This window comes from Rhinatrema bivittatum, chromosome 1 (genome assembly GCF_901001135.1).
Source record: "Rhinatrema bivittatum chromosome 1, aRhiBiv1.1, whole genome shotgun sequence".
In the NCBI taxonomy this organism is placed as follows: Eukaryota; Metazoa; Chordata; class Amphibia; order Gymnophiona; family Rhinatrematidae; genus Rhinatrema; species Rhinatrema bivittatum.
In genome coordinates, this window is record NC_042615.1 from 551,248,832 (window position 1) to 551,272,709 (window position 23,878).

The 23,878-nt window shown below is 40.0% G+C and overlaps 1 protein-coding gene across 3 annotated transcripts in view; it reads left to right on the forward strand.

Annotated features, from left to right (window-relative positions):
* Positions 1–23,878, forward strand: part of CEP78 (centrosomal protein 78) — a 243,015-nt gene that overhangs the window by 102,448 nt on the left and 116,689 nt on the right. For all 3 annotated transcript variants that reach the window (XM_029616524.1, XM_029616516.1, XM_029616532.1), the window contains exons 10-11: positions 11,076–11,211; positions 21,282–21,327. In XM_029616524.1, the coding sequence (XP_029472384.1) occupies positions 11,076–11,211; positions 21,282–21,327 (182 nt within the window). The remainder of the gene's footprint in view (positions 1–11,075; positions 11,212–21,281; positions 21,328–23,878) is intronic.

Sequence of the window (23,878 nt, forward strand, 5' to 3'; positions counted from 1 at the left end):
GAAGAAAAAATTTTCACTTGGCGCATTTCCTCATAGGGGAGCCATTCCATCCCCCTTGATCAAACTGGTTGGGAAACATTGAGATTCTAATGTAACTGCTGATGGCATAGACTCAGAAAGCAGTCATGAGGTCCTGTTCACAGTTTCCTCAGGTTGGACTTTGTGATTATTGATAACTTGTTACAATATTTAGCTATTTAAGAATACTGTTTTTGGTGGGCGAAAGATTTTCATTCAAGGGCAAGAAGAGCAAACTATTTTAACTGGTCTAGCTTCATTCTGTATTAGACAGTTAATATTCTGATTAAGTAAACACACTAAGCAGTACTTAATTGACATCCTGTTCTTCCTTCATGTACCTCTTTTCATTTATTTAAATGTATCTTTGAATTTTAGTTTTCACAGAAGCCAGAAGGATATTTGCATCTTTAGAAGATTATAATCCATCTGTCTTCTCATTATGCTTGTCAAATCTGCTTGAGGCAGTATACAAGAATGGTGGATTGGTTTCTGCTAAATATTTTAATTTTGAGCAGGTTTTAGTAACTTCTTGGTTATTAATGTAAAAATAGTAACACTTTAATCTGAAAGTTTTGTGGAAGGATTCCATGAGCGTAACCATATTCTGTGACGCATTCTGCATCTGCAGAATTGCATAAAATAATGCATTTTAAAAAGGAGCAATTTTCTGGTATATTGTAAAACACAGAGCAGACTTTTTTTTTTTTTAATTTGGGGCAACATTGGTTTGGCAAAGCAATGCTTGATATGCAGATCTTTGGCACATTAAGAAGAAAACACTGCTTTGAAATGTGTACATTTCAGGACAGTACATGCTGGTCCTGGTAGATTGTGCTGGAAGGACATGGGAAGCTGCAGGGTTGAAACTACAGGGAATACCTTCCCTCTGGCCTTGAAAAACAGAGGGAGAGTTGACTAAAGTGGAGGTGTGCATAGCCTGAATGTCTCTTCCATGTGATCCAAAAAGGAGTAGGGGCTTAAGGATCTTCCTCAACTCTCATGGTTTATAAGAACCTGCCATACTGGGTCAGACCAAGGGTCCATCAAGCCCAGCATCCTGTCTCCAACAGTGGCCAATCCAGGCCATAAGAACCTGGCAAGTTCCCAAAAACTAAGTCTATCCCATGTTACTGTTGCTAGTAATAGCAGTGGCTATTTTCTAAGTCAGCTTAATAGGTAATGGACTTCTCCAAGAACTTATCCAATCCTTTTTTAAACCCAGCTGCACTAACTGCACTAACCATATCCCCTGGCAACAAATTCCAGAGTTTAATTGTGCATTGAATGAAAAAGAACTTTCTCAGATTAGTTTTAAATGTGCCACATGCTAACTTCATGGAGTGCCCCCTAGTCCTATTATCCGAAAGAGTAAATAACCGATTTCTCATTTACCCGTTCAAGAACTCTCATGATTTTAAACGCCTCTATCAAATCCCCCCTCAACTGTCTCTTCTCCAAGCTGAAAAGTCCTAAACTCTTTAGTCTTTCCTCATAGAGGAGCTGTTCCATCCCCTTTATCATTTTGGTCACCCTTCTCTGTACCTTCTCCATCCATCGCAACTATATCTTTTTTGAGATGCGGCGATCAGAATTGTACAGTGTATTCAAGGTGCGAACTCACCATGGAGCGATAGAGGCATTATGACATTTTCCGTTTTATTCACCATTCCTTTTCTAATAATTCCCAACATTGTTTACTTTTTTGACTGCCGCAGCACACTGAACCAACGATTTCAATGCGTTATCCACTATGACCCCTAGATCTTTCTTGGGTGGTAGCTGCTAATATGGAACCTAGCATCGTGTAACTATAGCATGGGTTATTTTTCCCTATATGCATCACCTTGCACTTATCCACATTAAATTTCATCTGCCATTTGGATGCCCAATTTTCCAGTCTCACAAGGTCTTCCTGCAATTTATCACAATCTGATTGTGATTTAACTACTCTAAATAATTTTCTCATCTGCAAATTTGATTACCTCACTCGTCGTATTTCTTTCCAGATCATTTATAATTATATTGAAAAGTACTGGTCCCAATACAGATCCCTGAGGCATTCCACTGCCCACTCCCTTCCACTGAGAAAATTGTCCATTTAATCCTACTCTGTTTCCTGTCTTTCAGCTAGTTTGAAATCCATGAAACAACATCGCCACTTATCCCATGACTTTTTACTTTTCCTAGAAGCCTCTCATGAGGAACTTTGTCAGACACCTTCTGAAAATCCAAATACACTACATCTACCAGTTCAGCTTTATCTACATGTTTATTAACTCCTTCAAAAAAGTGAAGCAGATTTGTGAGGCAAGACTTGCCTTGGGTAAAGCCATGCTGATTTTGTTCCATTAAACCATGTCTTTCTATATGCTCTGTGATTTTGATATTTAGAACACTTTCCACTATTTTTCCCTGCACTGAAGTCAAGCTAACCAGTCTGTAGTTTCACGGATCGCCCCTGGAGCCCATTTTAAATATTGGGGTTACATTGGCCACCTTCCAGACTTCAGGTACAATGGATGATTTTAATGATAGGTTATAAATTTTTATTATTAGGTCTGAAATTTCGTTTTTTAGTTCCTTCAGAACCCTGGGGTGTATACTATCCGGTCCAGGTGATTTACTACTCTTCAGTTTGTCAATCGGGCCTACCACATCTTCTTGGTTTACCGTGATTTGGTTCAGTCCAACTGAATCATTACCCATGAAAACCTCCGGTATGGGTATCTCCCCATTATCCTCTTCAGTAAACACCGAAGCAAAGAAATCATTTAATCTTTTCGTGATGGCCTTATCTTCTCTTAGTGCCCCTTTAACCCCTCTATCATCTAATAGTACAACTGAGTCCCTCACAGGCTTTCTGCTTCAAATATATTTTAAAAAGTTTTTACTGTGAGTTTTTGCCTCTTCGGCCAACTTCTTTTCAAATTCTCTCTTAGCCTGTTTTATCAATGTCTTACATTTAACTTACCAAGCTCTTATGCATCATCCTATTTTCTTCTGTTGGATCCTTCTTCCAATTTTTGAATGAAGATCTTTTGGCTAAAATAGATTCTTTCACCTCACCTTTTAACCATGCCGGTAATGGTTTTGCTTTCCTTCCACCTTTCTTAGGGGCCAATGCAAAAAAGAAAAGCACGGAAAGCGGGCGCTGAAAAGTCAGCGCCCGCTTTCTTAACGTGCGCAGATGACTGGTTATGAAAACCAATGCCGAGGTAACCTGCAGCCGCCACTGGTTCATGTTAGCAAGGAGGCAGTAGGGGGTGCGCAAGCCTTCTTTCCGTGCTTTGTTTTTTTTTTTTTGCATCGGCCCCTAAGATAAACTTTGTCCGTTTTTTCATTACTGGCAGATGGCCAATTATGAAAACTGATGCAGAGTTTACTGGTGTCGGTCTTCATAACTCTGTGGTCTGCAGTTATTTTTTTTTATTTTATTTTTTTACTTAAGTACAGAAAAGCAGTTTGTTCTGCTTTTCTCTACTTGTTTTACATGCGCTCAGCTATTAACGCCTGCTCCAGGCAGGCGTTAATACCTGAGAGCTAAATGTGCGTCTGAGACACACTTTTTTTTTTGAATGCTGAGTGAATTGGTAATAGCCTCATTCACATGCATTTGCATGTGATGAGCGCTGTCGCATTCACTCCGCATCGGGCGAGCGTTAAATAGGTGCTAATCCCTCTATTGCATTAGGGGGCGGATTAGCGCCTATTTAACCCGCGTCTGACCACGGGTTATACAGTGCGCTCTGAGCGCACTGTATTGCATCGGCCCCTTAATATGTGGAATACATCTGGACTGTGCTTCTAGGATGGTATTTTTTTTTAACAATGACCACGCCTCTTGCATGCTTTTTACCTTTGTAGCTACTCCTTTGTTTTTTTCTTAACTATTTTTCTCATTTTATCAAAGTTTCCCTTTTGAAAGTTTAGCAAGAGAGCCGTGGATTTGCTTACCGTGCCCCTTCCAGTCATTAATTCAAATTTGATCATCATATGATCACTATTGCCAAGTGGCCCTACCAACCGTTACCTCTCACCAAATCCTGTGCTCCACTGAGAATTAGATCTAAAATTGCTCCCTCTCTCGTTGGTTCGTGAACCAATTGCTCCATAAAACTGTCATTTATTTCATCCAGGAACTTTATCTCTCTAGCATGTCCCGATGATACATTTACCCAGTCAATATTGGGGTAATTGAAATCTCCCATTATTACCGCATTACCAATTTGGTTAGCTTCCCTAATTTCTCTTAACATTTCACTGTCAGCCTCACCATCTTGACCAGGTGGATGGTAGTATACTCCTATCACTATAGTCTTCCCCGACACACAAGGGATTTCAACCCATAAAGATTCGCTTGTGCATTTAGTCTGCTGCAGGATGTTTATAAAGGGGTGTTACAGCAGTATTGAGGACATGGGATCTCCCTGTGCTCTGAAGATGGGAATAGCATTAGGGGTGGCAACAGCAGAGTTCCAAGAATGCCCCATTCCCTCAGCTAAAAGTTAATCACTGATGGCAGCAGTGATGGGATTGTAGCCCCAAAGGATGAGGATCTTTAGCATAGCTGGTTCTTTGTGGCCTCGAACAAGGGATAGACAGAAAAGAAATGAAATTGGAGAAGGCAGTTGGAATAGGAGGGCTGCAATGCAAGAGGAAGAGAAGAGGCTGTGAAAGAGGATGAGGATGGGTTTAGGGAGAGATAAGTAAGGTGTAGACAGAGGAACAAGTAGGACAAATGAATTGAAAAAGATTGGGTTTTCAAGGGAAAAATTAAGAATTAAGGCTATAAAAAAGAAAAGGAAGTGGTATAGAAAGTATATCATGTTTGTCATTTTTAGTTTATGGACTTTTGGCCATTTACTACATCAAGCTCTGGTTGTGCAGCAGTATCTTTGCTTTGAAATGCCATATGTTACCTGAAGCATGATAGCGAACAAGCAAGATAAATTTTACTCAACAGTGTATGCTCCTTCTAATCTGAGAAGATTACTTTAAGGATTATGCATTCCAGTTGTGCACAAAAAGGTGACCAAAGAAGGGGCCAAAGTTCAGTAGCTCACTGTAAAGTTTCTGCATATAAGTTACATAATAGTACCTTAATAGGCGATCCAAGCTTATTAGAAATACACTGTTTCTCTTAGGTAATGAAAATTGTAATAGTGCTAACAGAAAGATCTTATGACTATAAGCTTATTACTTAACACAATTACAGGGATCAGGAATTCAAAAAATATTACAAGAAAAAAAAGTACCTCGTTCTAAAACCAGTGAGGCACTAGCATACCAAATCAATTGCTGCTTGTACTTATAAATTACCAATCTGGCATTCTGACTAAAACTCTGAAGAAAACGAGTTCCCATACCTTGTTTCGCAATGTGTGTCAGGCTCATCCCTGGCTGCTGGAGAATCATTTCTTGTGCTGTCTCTTGGCTGGAAAGGTGTCGAGAGGGGTCCTCTCTGCATTTAGTGTCAGCCCAGCTCATTTTGGAAGGCAATTATAGCTCCTTGAGGGGACCGATAAACGTTCTCTTCCAGGCTGGAAGTGGCAGAAGAGATGTAAATTCTTATTGATGTTCCATATGGCCCAAAAGTAGTTTTCTCCTATCCTTTATAGATAATACCCTGCACTCAGGGACAGTAACTTAAAAACAGCCACATGGATTCACATATATGTGCGCATGGCCTTTTTATAACATATGCTTACATAGTATAAAATAGGCTGTGTATATGTTCACATAATTTTATATATTTATTTAAGGTTTTTCTATACCGAATTTCTTGATGCAGATCAAATCAACTCTGTTTACATCGAACAAAAGTTTTAACAATAACGTAGCCAATAAACATATTACAAGACGCAGATATTGGCAGAGTCAAAAGTTACATTATAACAAGGGCGAGCAACTGGGGATTAGGAAAAGAGAGGGGGGAAAACAAGAGTATACAACAATAGGAAACTTTATACAGAGAGTGAGGGTGGCTAGTATAGCCAATCTCTAAGGATACTTCTAAAAATTAAGACATCTATGCGATTTAATGAGTGATTATGTGAAGCGTAATGAAAAACAGTACATTAAAAGTTCAATGATGTAAAATTTGGTCTAGGCGCACGGAAAGGCTCGGCCGAACAACCATGTTTTGAGTTTCTTTTTAAAAGTCTGAAGGCAGGTTTCCTGTCGGAGGTCAGAGGGCAAAGCATTCCAAATGGAGGGGCCTGCTGTTGAAAATGCCCGCTCTCTGAAGTTTAATCTGTGTACCATTTTATTCGGGGGGACGTAGAGTGATCCCTTATAAACGTCCCTTGTCGGTCTGGTCGTAGTGTGTAGTTTGAGCGGTTGTATCAGGTCAAGAGGGGTCTGATGGTATATGCATTTGTGAATAATTGTGAGTGATTTGTGGAGTATTCTAAAGTTGACTGTGAGCCAGTGTAGAACTTTTAAAATAGGTGTGATGTGCTCTCTCCGATTGGTGTGTGTTAGTATTCTTGCTGCCGCATTTTGAAGCAATTGGAGGGGTTTTGTAGTAGCAGCAGGCAGACCTTGCAGTATAGAATTTCAATAATCGACCTTGGAGAAAAGGATGGCTTGGAGAACAGTTCTAAAATCATGGTAGTATAGTAGGGGTTTAAGTTTTTTGAGCACATGTAATTTATAAAAACACTCCTTGGTAGTATGGCTTACAAATTTCTTTAAGCTCAAGTGACTGTCAATGATGACTCAGAGGTCTCTAGTGTGAGAAGTTTGGATATTAGCGCACATCTGTTGTTGGGGATGACTGATTTCTGGAGTGATAAGCAGAAGTTCTGTTTTGGAGGTGTTAAGCACCAGGTTGAGATCTGTAAGGTGACGGTTGATTGTTTGTAAGTGAGAATCCCATAACTTGATTGCGGAATCCAAAGAGCCAGTGATGGGAATCAAAATTTGAATGTCGTCTGCGTAAATATAGAACTTCAATTTTAATGTGAGAAGATGGCAGAGGGGGAGGAGGTAAATGTTAAACAGAGTAGGAGATAGAGAGGAGCCCTGGGGTACTCCGAATGGAGAATTAGTGTGGGGAGATTCCTTGTTATTGATTTTAACCTTATAGCTTCTGTTACTTAGGAATGAATTAAACCAACTGAGGGCGGCTCCTGTGATTCCTATATCTGATAGACGGTTTAGTAGACAGGCATGATTTACAGTATCAAACGCAGCAGAGATATCAAGAAGAGCTAGCAGGAAGGAGCATCCTTTATCAAGGCCCAGGTATGCCTGATCTAAAAGTGAGATGAGGAGGGATTCAGTGTTGTGTTCTTTCCGGAATCCATATTGCGACGGGTGGAGAATTTTATGTTCTTCCAAGGAGCTTGTTAATTGATTGTTTACCACTTTCTCCATGATCTTGGCTAAGAATGGGAGGTTGGATATTGGTCGATAATTATTGGGGTCGTCTGGGTCCAGATTTGGTTTTTTAAGTATGGGTTTAAGGATGGCCAGTTTGAGAGCATCTGGGAAGATTCCCTGTGAGAGAGAGCAGTTGATGATATCTGCTAGATGTTTGGAAATGGACTCCGGTACTTGAAGCAGTAATTTGGATGGAATTTGGTCTAGCGGGTGAGTGGATGGTTTCATTCTTTTTAGCAGGGTTTCAACCTCTGTGGTGTAGGTGGGCTCAAAAGAATCCAACACTGCATCAGAGTTGTGGTGGTGGGCAGGAACTGAAGAAGGTGTGTTAGGTTTAGAGGGTAATTTAGCCAGTGTATTGGAGATTTTATTCTGGAAGAAGATGGCCAAATCATTTGCTTTTGATTGGGCTAGATCGTCCGGGATTGATGAGGTGGTAGATTTAGTGAGATCCGAGACGTAAGAGAAGAGTGCTTTGGCATCGAAAATCATATCGTGGATACGGTGGGCGTAGAAGTCTCTCTTCGATCATAGAGTCGCAGTTCTGTAGTGGTGGAGCGCGGTTTTGTATATGGCTAGAGAATGGGGGTTGGGGGAGATCCGCCATAACTTTTCTTTTTGTCTCAGGCTTTGTTTTAACGAGTGGAGTTCCTTTGTGAACCATGGTGGTTTGTTTTTTTGAGTAGAGTAGTTTTTTTGAGATGTATATAGATGCATGCATCTCCATGCAAATGCTGCCTATATTGCATAAGTGGGGGGATTTTAGTAGACACCTTCCAACGCAATTACCAGTTTCCCCAGTTCAATCCCAGTTCACCCAGGTAAAAGAGAGGACTTCCTAACCCCTCTAGTTAACTAGATTACCTTTTATCCTGTTAGCCCCAACCTTTAAAACCCCACTAACCTCTTCAGCTTTTTTTTGTTTCAGGATTTACACGCCATCCATACCAGAAGTAAAGTTACTTGGTAGGGGACTGTGGCATGCATTTGTGTGCATAAATACGTGCAGATTTCATCGAGAAATCTAGGAACGCCCCACTCCTTCCCCCACCCCAAATGTTTTCTGTGCGTAATGGGAGATGTACGTAGTTGCGCGCTTTTTAAAATCCACGTGGCACGTGCCAACCCAACTTCTGTGCGTATCTCCCGGCTTTGGCACATTTAAGATTTTTACAATTCACCTTTTAGCTCATTAACAGAGAGAGCAATTAGCCATCAGAGTAGCAAACAGATTCATCCATCATTGCCTTTGTATTTTTCCCCAAATACAGCAGATCATCCTTTGGGCAGCATGACACTGACCAGGCTTTATGAAGCAAACATCTTTTGATAAGTTCACAAATGGACAGCAGAATTATAAACCCCCGTCTTCCTGGCACCAGGGTTGGGTGTCTATTTTGAGAGAATAGTCCTTCCTTTGCCTTAAGACAGCTCTGTAAATTAGCTTGTTTATGTAACCATCACAACAGGCATTTGTCAGCTTAGATAGAAAGATCCAGTTTGTCTGCATACAATGAGAGAAAAACAGGTCAAGCATCCATTTTGCCAGAGACTCCATTTTGTATGCCACATACACAAGATTTTTACAGGGCTGTATTCCTACAATAGTACTAAACTTTCATGTAGAATTTCCATCATAGGTAATTGTGGGTGAAAAATTTGATTGCCAGCTTGCCAGTAACAATCAGCAGCTGATAATTGATTTAGGGGGTGATATTGTGATCTAAAATTGAGAAACAATGTAACAAGTCAGTAGCTAGAGCCAGAGTAATGTTGGTGTGCATAGGGAGGGGATGTTATCAGCAGAACAACGGTCAGTGCGTCTGTACAAATCATTAGTGATTCCTTTACTGGAATACAGTGTCCTATTCTGAAGACTGAGTCTCCAAAAGGATATACAGAGTAGAGCCAATGCAGAGAAAGGATACTAAAATGAAATATAAGAAATAAGTAGTAATAGTATAGGAGGCAGAGATCCTTGAGTGTTGTACTATCGGTAGCAGAAATATGAATGAAACTGGATGAATTGTTCAAATGTTATGGGAGGGACTGGGGGTGGCAGGTGAGAGAGAAATGAGGATGATGACATTAGAAGGCCTGTTTTCCCTGCAGGAAACTAGGCTAAATATGTTTTAAGGAACTGGTGTTCTATAAAAAGAGCCAAACTTCTTTACAGTAGTCAAACTTGGTACTTGAACACCCAGACATGGTTAATGTAGCCGTTTGAACTTGAAAACTGGTGCAGTGTATTTAAGATTGGTGCAGTATTTGCAGAAACCAGTCCCATTATTTTCTTTCTTATAATGTTATATTATTGCGTATGTTCACCAGCTGTAGTCACCTTTGGATGTTCTTTATTTCTGCACCGTTACCATTAGGAATTTCTCACCAACAATATCAGAATAATTATGAAGTGCAGACATTCAACTTGATAATGACATAAAAGAACAATTTGGAAGAATTTTAGTATGTATGTGCAAGGTGGAAGGGAGGAGGAAGGACAAAGAAATATAACTGACTGTAAGGAAAAAAAATTAAGGTTTTTGTTAGTGCACTTATAAACACATAAGTATAATCTTTTTATTTCTTTAAATGTCAATGTATACTTAAGGCCAAATTTTAAAATGGCCGTGTGCGTAAAAATCGGCACTTATGTGTGGGGCCGGGCCCTGCGCGCATTTTCAAAAAGGCCCAGCCATGCTTGTAAGTGCTGATACGCGCACAAGTGCCAGGACCTGAAAAAGGGGTGAGCCTGAGGGCGTGGTCTGGGTGGGGTGGATGCCGGCCAGGACAGTGGCCATTAGTCGCTGTCCCGGGGAAGTGCACACTGGCAGCCGGCCGGTGCATGCAAACTACTGCTCCCGGGGAACAGTAAGTAGTAAAATAAAAAAAAAAAAAAAAAAGTTGCTGGGAAAAGTTTAGAGGTGGGGAGGAGAGGGGAAGAGGGAGGGCGTTTAGGGGGGGGGATAGGGAAGTTCCCTCCCAGTCCGCTCCTTAATTGGAGCGAACTGGGGGAGGCTCGATTGCGTCGCCGCTCATACTTAACTAAAATTCGCCCTGCCGCATGCTCTGCCCACACGTGCGCGCACATGTTATAAAATTGGCACATCCATGTGCGCGTGCGCTCCTTTTAAAATCTACTCCATAATGTCTATTCATGTCAGTGCTCCTTGGGAAGATAATTTTCAGAGAGCCTGCAATGCTTGCAGTCCTGCAATACATTTTTTAAAGGGGGGGGGAACACCTTGCAGAGCTTCCCTTTTGAAAATCACACAGGTTGCAGTTCTGTTGTTACTTGGATGTTTTGCAAGCACAAAATATGCAGGTTAAATAATATGCAAAAATATCAAAATGAAATCCCTGTGCCTACCTCGGTCAACCGGCCTACCCCTACCCCCTTCCAGCTGTGGAAGGGGGAAGTACTTGTGCTTTTTAACTGCATAGCTACATTTCCATGCGAGGAGGAGGGACATTTTCTAAAGCCAGTTTTTCCATGGGGTAAATACCTGTTTACTTATGAAATTTCCTTTGAAAACTCCCCCTCTAAATGTCAGACGATATAACTTTTTTCCAAGTTTGATTAATTTGATTATATTAACTGTCTTTTGGTTTGTTTTTTTTAATTCCAGAATAATGCAGTTTGATATATCCTTTTATTGTTTTCCCAGGATTTCCCTCTAAAAGGGGCCTACCTGCTGAAAGGAAGGCTCCTCCTAGTAAGGATTCATATACCCCAGAGCCATTGCCCCCAGGTGTTAAGGGATTCCTGCCATGGCGCACTGCAGAACGTGCAAATAGACAAAGGTAAATGGTATTCTCTGTTTCTATAGCTTTTTCTAGTCATGCACAGTAGGTAAGTCTGAGGCTATTATGTAGATTCCCTTCTATTCCAGTTTTTTCCCCCAGCTAGCCAGGGCAGTTGCCCCAGTGCTGACTGAGGAAACATCAAGAATCTAAACCAAGGTAATTTCCTTTTTGCTCTCTGAGAGTTAGAAGTGCTGTTTTCTCCAAAACTGAACCCTTCAGTGGGAACTCGTATGCCAGTAGCAGTCACCCCTGTGTGACCAAGCTATTTGGGTAGCTCTGTTCTGCATCTTTTAAAGTGAGCTTTTACCCATTTAATTTGTTTTTCATTTTATTATTGTCAAATAGAAATGAAATGGCATTTTATTAATATTTACCAAGAATTGACATGCAGACATATTGTATTTCCATGTTCCCACAATCAGCAACACTTCTAAATGAAGACCAACTACAAGTGACTGTTTGCTATCATGCTAGATGTTAACAGTAGTAGAGCAATAGCCTTATTGTATCTGTATTTGTCCTATTAAATATTAATAGTCCTTGTAAAATATAATTATTCTGTTATAACACTTCTGTGATGTGCTGTAGAGTCTTAAATATATCAATAACTATATTAAAAATACTATTCAAATGCAATCATTTTCCAGAAAAATGTCTAATTACTTTCTGTTGTGTAGACCAGTCTTTCATAATTTCATAATTTAAAATTAATATGAGGGTCATTATAAATGTTAGGTTCATTAAAAAAAAAAAACCAAAAAAAAAAACCTCAGGTGAAACTTAGACCCATCTCTCACTCTTGATGTAACCCTCAGCGCACAAGCTCTACTGCATTTTCACTCAGATGCTCTCAGCTTCCCTCCGACCACTGATCATTCTCAGATTGACATCTTGCAAGCTGTCAAGCTTCTATGACTAGCAGCTGGAATACAATATCTATGGAAATAAGTGGGCAGTCTGGATTGGCCAATTGATCTTTTGCTGTCATCATTGACTTTTATATACTGTTGTGCTTCCCGACACATGCTGCTTCTGCTGAATGTACCAGTTCACATACTTCTGACCCTCCTGCTTAGTCTTTTTCCTGATTGTACCTGTCTCCCTACTGTCATCTCCATACCACAGTCTTCCAGCTCACTACCTCTAGGCCCTCCATCACCTGATGCTAATGCTCTCCTCCCCACCCCTCTGTTCCTCATAAAGCAGAAACCTCTCCTGCACAAATGAATCACTGAGTGTCCATTTTCTTTTCTGAAAGAAAAATTTAACCATGTAGTTCTTCTAGATCAGTGGTTCTCAACCCTGTCCTGGGGACCTCACCAGCCAGTCGGGTTTTCAGGATACCCACAATGAATATGCATGAGAGAAAATTTGCATGTTATGGAGGCAGTGCATGCAGATGTTCTCTCATGCATATTCATTGTGGATATCTTGAAAACCCGACTGGCTGGTGGGGACCCCAGGACAGGGTTGAGAACCACTGTTCTAGATCCTCAAGTGATTTGTTTTTTATTCTTCACTGTGGCTTTCATCTTCGCTGGATAGAACAATCCAAATCTTGCTTTAAAATTGCACTTGCATTACCCAGAAACCTTTTCTGTTTTGTGCGCTCTTCCTTTTTTTAGATCCATGAAAATCAAAATTCTTTCCTTTTCATAGTACATGCCTGTACCTCAGCTGCTTTGAGGATGTCTAGCGCTTGAGGGTATGTTAGGATACAAATCACCATTTCTCACATGTTTTTTGTTGCTGGTGTAATGAGAAGGCACTCTTTCATTCTTGAATTCTTTCATAAACTGATTTTCCAATAGCTCCTACTCCCTCTGGAATCTTCTAACTTTTATTTATTTATTTTTAATTGCATTTTAATTTCACAAACAACCAATGCAAATTATCCAAAACACAATCCTCTATCAAAATATGCATGCAACATTATCAAATTGAAAAATTCCCCCCCCCCCCCCCCTCATACCATTGGGGGGAAACTGTAGTCCTAAAAAAAAAAAAAAAATCCTTTGATCATTACTATTTCCCAAACTAGGTACCTAACTATTTAAATATCAGTGTCTTGCAGAACATAATTATGCACTAAACGCAAACTCTGCTTTCCATTTGAGAAAAGGGTCCCATATCTTGCAAAATTTGGGTAGAGTGTGATTCCTAATAGCTGTTAATTTATGACACATTTTCTCAAGTCTGTCTCAAACATTTTCCATAGTTGGGTTTTCACTGGATTTCCAAAATAAAGCCAGTTCACAGCGAGTAGAAATTATGATTTGATGCACTAATGCCCATTGATGTGCTGGCATATCAAATGGTAAATTTAATAACATTTGTTATGGGGTTATTAACAGATGCTGTCCTATGACCTCATCAATTAACAGAAGTTCTGCCAACTAGAGTTGGGCAATCCTAGGGCATCCCCACCATTGGTGTCAAAAGGTACCTCGTTTGCCACATTGCTTCCAACATAATTTTCCTTTTTGGGTGTAAAATTTATGTAGACTGTCTGGGTAAGGTGCCACCTCATTAATACCTTTATAATTTTCAATTAAGGTTGCTGAAACTGAGATGTTTGGTGTTTTAAATAAAGTCCCACTCCTCACTGGTCAATTATTTCCCCAAGTCATTTTCCCAGACAGTTACATATGCTGCCTGAGACCACAAAGCATTGCTGAGGAACCCATAAAGGTTAGAGATCATACCCCCTATTCTCCTCTGAATTGCACCAATGTTTGAATTGTGTTTTTCCTTTTCACAAATCCTCATCTATCCCCTCTGCAATCATAAAATGTCACAAATGGGTATAATATAAGTCCCTGTCTCGTAAATTATATTTCTTTTGCAATTCTGCAAAGGTTAAGGGTCTCTGTTGTCCCCATATTTTTTTTCAAAACTCGTAATTCCTTTAGGTATCTAGTAGTCAGACTGAAGCTGGGATAGCCCTGGGAGAAATTTGGTATTATGATGAAAGGCAGAATTGAAAAAGTAGTGACATTCATCAACGAAGTGCGTTTTCCATCGCTTCCAAAGCAGAAAAAGTAAGTTTAGTAGTAGGGGAAATATTTATCCCCCACTTCCAGGAAGCCTGTGGTTGCCAAACCATTGCCCAGAGGGGCATATGTCCCACTTGTGCTTACTCTATTTTCCTATGCTATTCTATGATAGCTCGTAGCTGAGCAGCCACGTAGTACCATCTAAGATTTGGGACACCCAGGCCCCCCCCCCCCCCCCCCCCCCCCCCCCCCAGAGCTTATGTTGATACATTACTGAATGCGCTATTCTTGGTGGTTTACGTTTCCAAATAAACGTAAATATTAGACGTTGCCACCTTTTGAACATCTCTCACAATACTACCTGAACAATATACCTTTCCAACCAACCATTGTAACCATCGGGGATTTTCAAAGCGAAAGCTAAGTAAACATTTAAAAATTAAAACAGGAATATTGCAACATTACCATCGGGGATTGTGCTGAAGAGCATTTATAACTATTGGGGATTTTCAAAGCGAAAGCTAAGTAAATATTTAAAAGCTAAAACAACATAAGCAATTGTTTAGGCTACACTGACGGTGATAAAAATTAAGAGGAGTGCACACGAAAATTTTTTTATAAAAAGGAAAAATAAGTTACAAGTTATAAGTAATGGTCAAATCTTGGTGCCAAACTTGAAATTTTAAAAGATTTGTTTGAATAAAAAATGGAGATTGGAGGGTAGTTAATGATTAAATTAAAGGAGGCAACATGGAGAGTGCCCTATAAAATCTATGAAACTACCACCTATTCTCACAACAAATTTATATGTTGGTAAAAAGTTTTAAGGCAACAACATTGGTTGGAAAGGTGTATTGTTCAGGTAGTATTGTGAGAGATATTAAGTTTAACCTGGATGAATCATCTCTATAATATATAGTATTACCTCTTGAACATAGTCAGTTATACATATTGGGAGAGATTGGAAAAAATAATTAAATCTTGGGAGCACATTCATTTCAACTGAGGCGATTTGCCCTAGCCAAGTCAAATTATAAGGGCCCAGTTATCAAGGTCTTTACTAATTGCATGCCACAAGGGTTCATAATTAAGATTGAATAAATCGTCGTAGCTATTGCTAATCCAAATTCCTAGATATTTTATTCTTAGCCCATTTAAAGGGAAAAGTTCATTTTAACATGGGCAGCTGCGCCTCATCAACCGTTATATTAAGAACTTCTGACTTATCAAGATTTAACTTAAATCCAGACACTTGGCTAAAATTCTTTAACACCCCCAACAGCTGCCTTTGAAGACTGCTCGGGATACATCAACAAAAATAAAATATAGTCTGCAAAAAGACACCTTATGCTCATCTGCCTTGTACTTTACAATACTTTATGGTTTGAAAATAAGCTCTCGGACCCTTGAATATTAGCCAAGTTTCTAAAACTGATAGCCAGCAGCTCCAAAAATAGAGCAAATAAAAGAGGGGATAATGGTCATCCCAGACGTATGCCTTGCTGAATTTGCAGAGGATCTGAGTACCTTCCATTAACTTTTACCCGCGCTGTTGGGTTAGAGTAAAGCTGTCTCAGCCAAGAGAGAAACAGCCAAAATTCATTTTCCCCAGTGTGTGAAAAAGGAATGGCCAATGCACCATATCAAATGCCTTTTCGGCATCAATTGATAAAAATACTGCCCAGGTTATGATCTTTTCTTATCCAGCATGCTAAGTCAATAATTTTGTGTTATTGGCCACCATACGGCCAGGGATAAACCCCGCCTGGTTTTGATGTATTACTCTAGAACTTTTTTCAATCGATTAGCTAATACTTTAGCTAAACTTTTTAGGTCGACATTTATTAAAGAAATGGGTTGAAAAGACCCACAGTGTATTGGGTCAAGTCCTGGTTTCGCCAATATAGATATTCCCGCTACATTTGCACTGGCAGGCAAGGAGTTTTTTTTTCCTTAGCGAGTTAAACTATTTCAATAAAAGGAACAATTGAAGCTGAAAATTTCTTATAGAAGAGGGCCATATAACCATCTAACCCTGGTGCTTTATTCACCTTCATCTCCTTTATCACATTGGAAATCACAATAGAGGTTATATCTTTGTCAAAGAATTGTTTTTCAAGCTCAGTTAAGGTTAGGGAGATCTATCTTTGCCAGATATGCCTCCATTTGAGTGGGATCAATTTTAGAGTTGGCGGAGTACAATTTAGCATAGAAATCCATAAATCTCTGCCTTCTCTTTAGGAGAAGTTAACAAATGACCCTCCTCTGACTTTATCTTAATTATTTGTTGCTATGCAATACATGTTTTTAGGTCTCTAGCTAGGAGATGGCTGGCCTTATTTCCCCATTCAAAATGCTTTTGTTTCACTGATTTAACTGGAAAGCCAATCTCTTAATTTCTGTTGTCTGTAATTCTTTCCTAATAGTGTGCAATAGCTTTATCAGGCATTATTTTATGAATCATTTCTACTCTCAGTAATTCTGCTTTCAACTTCCTCTGTTTACTAGTGCGTTCTTTTTTCAAAAAAGCCTCGTGTGAAATCAATCTTTCATATGACTGCTTTTAGCCCCTCCCATACAAAGGAGGGATGGACACTCCCCCCCTCCCTCATCATTGAGGGCAATGTATTCATTAATTGCTTCTTCTATTTGTGAACAGAATATACTGTTTCCCAAGAGGGAATTATTCAGTATCCAGAAGCTTCCCCCCCACCTCTTCCCCTATTGGAAAAGCGCAGCCAAATGGGGGCATGATCCGACCAGGAAATCGAACCTATTTCAGGCCTCTGCATTTGTGGCAGAGCTGTCTTATCAACTAAGAAGAAATCTATCCTGCAGTAGGATTTGTCGGGGCTAGAATAGAAAGTATAATTTCAGGAATGTGGATACTCTTGTCACCATATGTCAATTAAATCCTATTTCCTCGTTAATTTTTTAAGAGATGCTGTAGTCCCTTCTGTTCCAGACCCTCCCCTTTCAGAATTATCAACCCTTGGTAGCAAAGTTAGATTGAAATCTCCAGCTACAATCAGGTGGCCTTCCACTTCAGCCTCCAGTGTTCTCAAAGAAGAGTAGAAAGTCACCTGATCTGCCACCAGTGCATAGATATTTAATGTGTATAGTATTCCCTCTAATTCAAATTTTACCAATATGTATCTGCCCTTGGGATCACAACAATATTTCTTAATATCACCACCAAAATCTCTATGGAAATGTATCCCCACCACAGCATATTTCTCCTGAGGTGTTGCAGAAGCAAAGTACTGAACGGGATAGAGTGGCCATCTAAGCAAAAATTCAAAATCATTTTTAAGATGAGTTTCCTGCAATAATATAATTGATGCACCACCATCCAAAATATCAGACATAAGCAATTGTCTTTTTCACGGAGAATTCAACCCCCTTAACATTGAGACATTATTAAAGTACCATTCGCCATTTATATTTTACATTGCCAAAGAAAAGCATGACACAAAAGGCATGATATTCCCTGATATTGCAAAATAGGTGAATAAAACAGAATGTTATGTAAGAATTCCAAACTTCCCACTTATTATTCTTAATTCCCAAATCCCTTCCCCCATCCCAATCATAACCCATCTGGTAATAACTCTTAGCAGATCTGCCTGAGCAGTAAGAGGGGAACCTATTCTGAACTCGAAATTCACAATCTTCCTCCCCCCCCCCCCCCCCCCCCGAGCTTCCCACTCAATATTCAATACCTCACCCAAAACAAAACATAATATAAAGCTACAAAAGTCTTTGCCTTCACATTTTAGCACAGTTCAAATCTTCAAGTTAAACCGACACATGATTTTATGTAACCCGTATCTACGCTACACAGTGGACAGACATCTGAAAAATTTGTAAATCAGGAATATCATCCTTTCCCACTGTCTTTTGATGAAAAGGAGTCTCCGGAGTGCCTTCGCAGTCTTCTGCTGACTTTCCCCACTCTCTGCCAACGTTGGGTGTCCTGCTTAGCATTTGGTTCGTGTCGTTGGCTTCTCGAATGCTTCTTCAGATAGCCTGCCTCAATCAAAATGGCCTCCGCCTCGCCAAACATTGTGACTTTGGATGTTGATCCTCTTATAGTTAGAGCCAGGCCAAAGGGGAACAACCACCTATATCTAATCCCCTCTTTTCATAGTACCGTTGTTATTTCTCTAAAGTCCATCCATTTTTTCAATGTGAGAGAAGATAAATCAGCAAAGACTGAAATTGTATGAGCTTCCCAGGTCCAGTATTGTTGTTTTCTTGCAGCTTGAAATACTTTTTCTTTTATAGGAAAGAAATGAAAGTACGCCACGATATCCTGTGGCCTGTTAACTAATTTAGGTCCCAATTTTTTAGTATTTTAGAATTATATGTATTATAAGTTCCCCGTATGCCAACATATATTTGTTTTACTGTTCTTTTCCCTCATATAATTGTTTATTGTTCTTTGTAAGGGCTCTGCCTAATTGTTCCAAGGCTCTGCCTAATTGTTATTGGTTACATGTAAACCGATACGATGTGCAAACGGCTATCGGTATAGAAGAATTTCTAAATAAATAAAAAATAAAGAAATATGCTGTGAGCTCTTTCTAGCTCCACTTCTTCTATAGGTGAGGTATCCTCATCGCTCTTCTGATTTAGAAAAAAGGAGCAAATACTCTGCACCACCGCAAAACAGTCAGTATATTCTTCTGTTTCAGGTATTCCCCTAAAACGCAGGTTGCACCTGCGTCCTCTATTATCTAAACCTTCTAGTTTGTCCTGCAAAGTTTTGTTTTCCTGAGCTAATTCACTGTAAGAGGTGTCCAAATACCTTATATTTTCCGTATGGCCGTGTAGTCGTGTATCATCCATGCAGCGCCCGATATCTGCATCTCCTCCTTTATTTCGTAGATGAGGCCCATTATGCATATAAAGGCAAAGATCACAAAACCGTTGCCTGAATTCATCTATGGTAGGTAAGTCTGGGAATTGCGTCTCCGGGACTTCCACCTCATGATTCATCTCAGTGCAGCTTCCATCTGCTGCCATGATGGCCTCGGCTTGTTCCAACCCTGTCGGTTCTTCAGGCAGCTTTGTGTGCGAGAACTGCCGTAGATCGGGATTTTTCTTCTTTGCTGTTGTAGCCATTATAAATTCACAGTAGCTACTAAATGCGATGTAAGGCAAGGACCGGGCGGAGTGCCTGAAATTTATGCTTTTTTGCTCGGGGAGCGATGGAGCTCAAGTTCAGGCGGCCATCTTCTTCGGTGGCCATGCCCCCCTCTCAGAATTCTATAACTTTTTTAAAATTATTTTTCAACTTTTATTTTGCATCTTCAAAGTCTCTTTTTGATTCAGTAATGATTTTGACTGTGTCCTGTAGTAGTGTATTCTAACAAGGAAGTCCTTTCCTCCAATTCATTTACTCTTTTAAAATAGAGAATTGTGTTGTAACAGACTAATTTTAAAACAAGTGCTCATGGACCCATACACCAATAAATCAATGTGTAGGCGGGGATATGCTGTAATTTTAAATCATGTGCGCACATGATTTAAAATATGCCTACTGTGTAGAAGCATGCTCCTAACTTTGAGGTTACTCTAGAAAACCACGTATTTTTCATAGGACTTTACTGGCTTTAATGCATGTACGTAAGTGGATTTTAAAACATGCTCGTGCAAGGGACATTTCCAGTTTTTCCAGTTAGTCCATCAGTTTGCCCGATCAGTCTCAAGATTATGCAGACTCTTCTAGTTCTTTATCCTGCACACCCCTCAGTTGGCCTGCACCCTATCGTGTAAGCCCTAAAACATGAGATCTGTAGACTTGCCCCTTATCAGGAGCAGCAGTAAATTTATGCAGCTATCAAGCCAACACACGCTGCTGCCGCCACCGCCGCCTGTGGTTTTAAACTACGAAGTTATGGGCATAAGTGTTGGCCCTGCCCAGGAACGCCCATGCTCCACCCCTTGTCCGCCTCATTTTTTGCTCGTGCATGCGCTTATGTACAAATCATGGCTTTTAAAATCCGCATTGCTCACATGTGGTCCGCATATGCGCTTATGGACATTTTAATGTGAACGCTTTTAAAATCAACCCCTAAGGGTAGCCACGTCTATTTAAATTTCTTTGATTGTACCATGGTTCTCTGGCATTAGTATCCTTAGGGACTGGAGCTCCTTCATGGTCAAGTTAAGTGAGGTTTCAGTTTGTTCCCTTACCTGCAGCCATTTTGTATGGTGATGGATGATCTGGGAAGAGGCTGTATTCTAGAGTTAACTGGTTTTTATGCTTGTTCTTCTGAGAGAAGATTTCTCACAATTTCATCAAGCAGCAAATGCTCTAGTACCTTCCTAATACAGCATTACTTTTTTTTAGTCAACCATTTTCCTTCTGCACCTTTGAGCTTCCAGCTCATTTGGGACTGACCTCTTATTGTGCATCAGTGCAGGAGCCTTTGTTCTCAGCCACTCAAGGTTTTTCCCCCTCTTTATAGCCTCTCTCCCAACTTAGCCAATGTATTGCAGTAACAGTCCTTGACAGGGGCCAAAAACCACAGCTCCTTCCAGAATCTGACTGTCCCTAATTCTGTCTACTAAGTGTTGCCATTGGCTGAGATTCCCTCCCCTTAAGGGCTGTGAATGCTGCCTCTGTCACATCCTTGCCTGACCTGGAATTTCCTCATAGAAGTGCAGCAGTCAAGGACTATCCAATAAGTATAGAAGGCATGTGCCAAGGGGTTCTCCAGAGTTAGTCCTCTCCCTCCACCCCCCCCCCCCCCCCCCAGAATGTCTTAATATGCCACTATAGTGCACAGCACTTGCCATTGAGACACCGGGCTGGCCATAACATTTCTTTGTGTGCCCCAGTTCTGATCCCCGCCTTGGCACAAAGGCACATTTTCTATGCTGAAAGTGCTTTAGCATCTCTTGAACATTTTTTGTACATTGACATTGCCTTGACTTAGCAGGCCTAACTAGTGTGTGTGTTTATATATGTATAGAAGAGGTGGAAAACTGTGATTGTACATACACATCTGCACACAATTTGCTTCTTTTCATCCAAAACAAAATGTAAAATGTTTTTTCTAGGGGTTTCCCTGTGGACACAAGCAACCGCTCTCCATGTCAGATGCAGGTATTGTGCAATGAAATTTTATATTCATCTTACATGTTGGCATTAAAGTATGAACATCTACCGTAGTAACACAGCACAATAAGGTTTTTTTTAAATTAATTCGCTCCAGAAGTTTTCTGTTTTTTCTCTCTCAACTATAGTTTTGTTTTACATTTTGTGTATTTTTCTTTTTCTTGGCAGTCCCACTAAAATGAGAAATTGCTGTGCTACTTTTTCTGTTACTACTCAAAGCATTTGCAGATGTCCTCTCATCCTTGTGTAGCCATTAGGAACTTGCACACAATAGTACATAAGATCAGCGGCAACTATTTGCAAATGTTTACTGGTGAATTTTTAAAGTGGCTTCTCAAATTATTTTTCCTCCTCATCCAGTCAGATCAGCCAGATGAAGGCAGAGATAAACAGGTTTGCTGATGTCAATCTTTACAGGTACAAGCATGCAAAAGAGGCGGAGTTAAGAGCACACACATTTAGGTAAATCACAGCAGAATAATGTGCGACAATAAGTTAAACTGGACAATAGCACTATAAACAAAGCATAAATAGTTTAATGAGGGGAGGTTATTGAAAGCGCCACTTGCTTGGAGCCAGTGGCAGCATATTTGGCCTTTGCTTCCTTTGATTTGGTGTGCATGTCCCTGGGGAGTATGGTGTCCAAAGTGGCAGCTCAGAGACTTTGCTGGTTGTGAAATTGGTTGGCTAACTCAATTTTAAAGATCAACTTGAAAAACCATCCCTTTAAAGGCAAGCTCTTATTCAGTGATTATCTAGAAAAGATGGCCAAAGTGTGGAGAGAGCCAAAAGGTCCTGAGATTACAGGAGGACAGGCCTAAAGGTTTTCTCTATGCTGTCCAATCCCTAGAGCAGGTTTCAAGACACCAGCAGGGGTAGCTCTACAGCACTCAAAGACTGCAGATTTCAGTTCTTTGGGACAGCAAAAAGATGTAGAAAAGAGAGATCCTCAGGGGTGGCAGGTGCCCAGTGAATTTTGGAGGACCCAGTCTCTGATCCAAGAAATAAGTGGTTATCTGTCGGTTTTATCAGAGTTGGGTCCACATTTCTTCAGACTACTCGATCTTGGAAATAATTCAAACGGGTTATGCATGGGGACTTTCTGGCACCAAGCGCTGTCTTTTCCTTCTGGCTTTGAGTTGCTCAGGCACTGTGGAGGACACCTGGGGAGCATTGTCTAGTTGTTAAGAGACTCATATCTCTACCTATGAAACTAATCAAATTCAAGAGAAGGTTTCCTCGGTAGAACAAGCAATTTCCTCACTGAAATCTGTGCACTATTCTTCGAAGGAGGGTTGAGTTTGTGGAGAATAGATTACATCTCCTTAATTTAAGGTTCTTGAATTTTCCCCAAGTAGTAGCAAACCTCCTAGAGTTATTTTACAGAGAGATTTTCTTGAAGTATAGAAGATCTCCCCCGAGACTGTTCCTGCTTTGAACAAAGTCTACTTTTTACCCTCTGGGAACCAACAGGAGCAAAATGAGACACTCAACCTTTCTCAATTCCTAGAAACGTCTGGTTATGAAGTCTCCGAATGATTGATTTTATTGGTATCTTTTTTCAGAATCTGACAGTTGTGTTATGAAAAGTTTCTTTAAAAATATTGGTTTTGTTTCTGGGCTCTCCAATTAGAATTTTTCCTGATCTCTCTCGAGCCACTTGAGATGAGAAAACACTTTTTTGGCTCTTTGCCAATGGGTCCTGACCCTAGGAGCAATATATATGTTAAGATACCTATGTAAATGTTATGTCAAATTTCATGGTGAAACATTCATTTTTTTTATTTCTGAACTGCTGCAAATATTTGATTCCTGGAAGGCTATTCCAGCTTCTAGCCTCTTAGCAAGACCAGAAAATTGAGTTTTACATGGGTTTAGCAGGATCCATCATGTTAAGCAGTTTCATTTTTTTTTTAAATAGTATTTTCCTTATTTCTCCTCTATTTCTGTTCCTCTTCTCAATGTTTTGTGGTCTAAAATGCTTATTTTGTTTCCATTTTTTGTATTTCTGGGACCATGTCATTAGTTCCAATTGCTGTAAGACCATCTCCAGAGCTAGAGATTGGAGAAGTTCCTGATCATGAAAACATTACTCTTAAAGATATATGGAAGGTGGTATCTCAAATGGAATTCTCTCTGGCATAAACTGTGACACAACTCTCTTCTTATACTGTTGGAGACTCTTTGAAATTGGCTGTTGTAGAACGCAGACTGAGGTCTTTGGAGGCTCAGATGGAACCAGAACATGGTGTGATTTCATCTGTTCAATCTTCAGTTGTGGCTAACATAAAGGATTCGTTAACTTTGCAGAATAAAATTGAGTCGCTTGAAAATTCTGTTAGATCAAAGAATTTATGCTGATTGAATTTCCCGAAGGCAAGATGGATATCTCCCTTGGAGCTATTCAAAAAAATATATACATGAGGTATCATAGTTTACACAGGGTAGGGAACATGAATTGTCTAGATGTTACTATATCCCTGAATTAAAAAAAACAAAATGTGAAGGATATGTTAGCTCCTATAGATCTAACTTATCT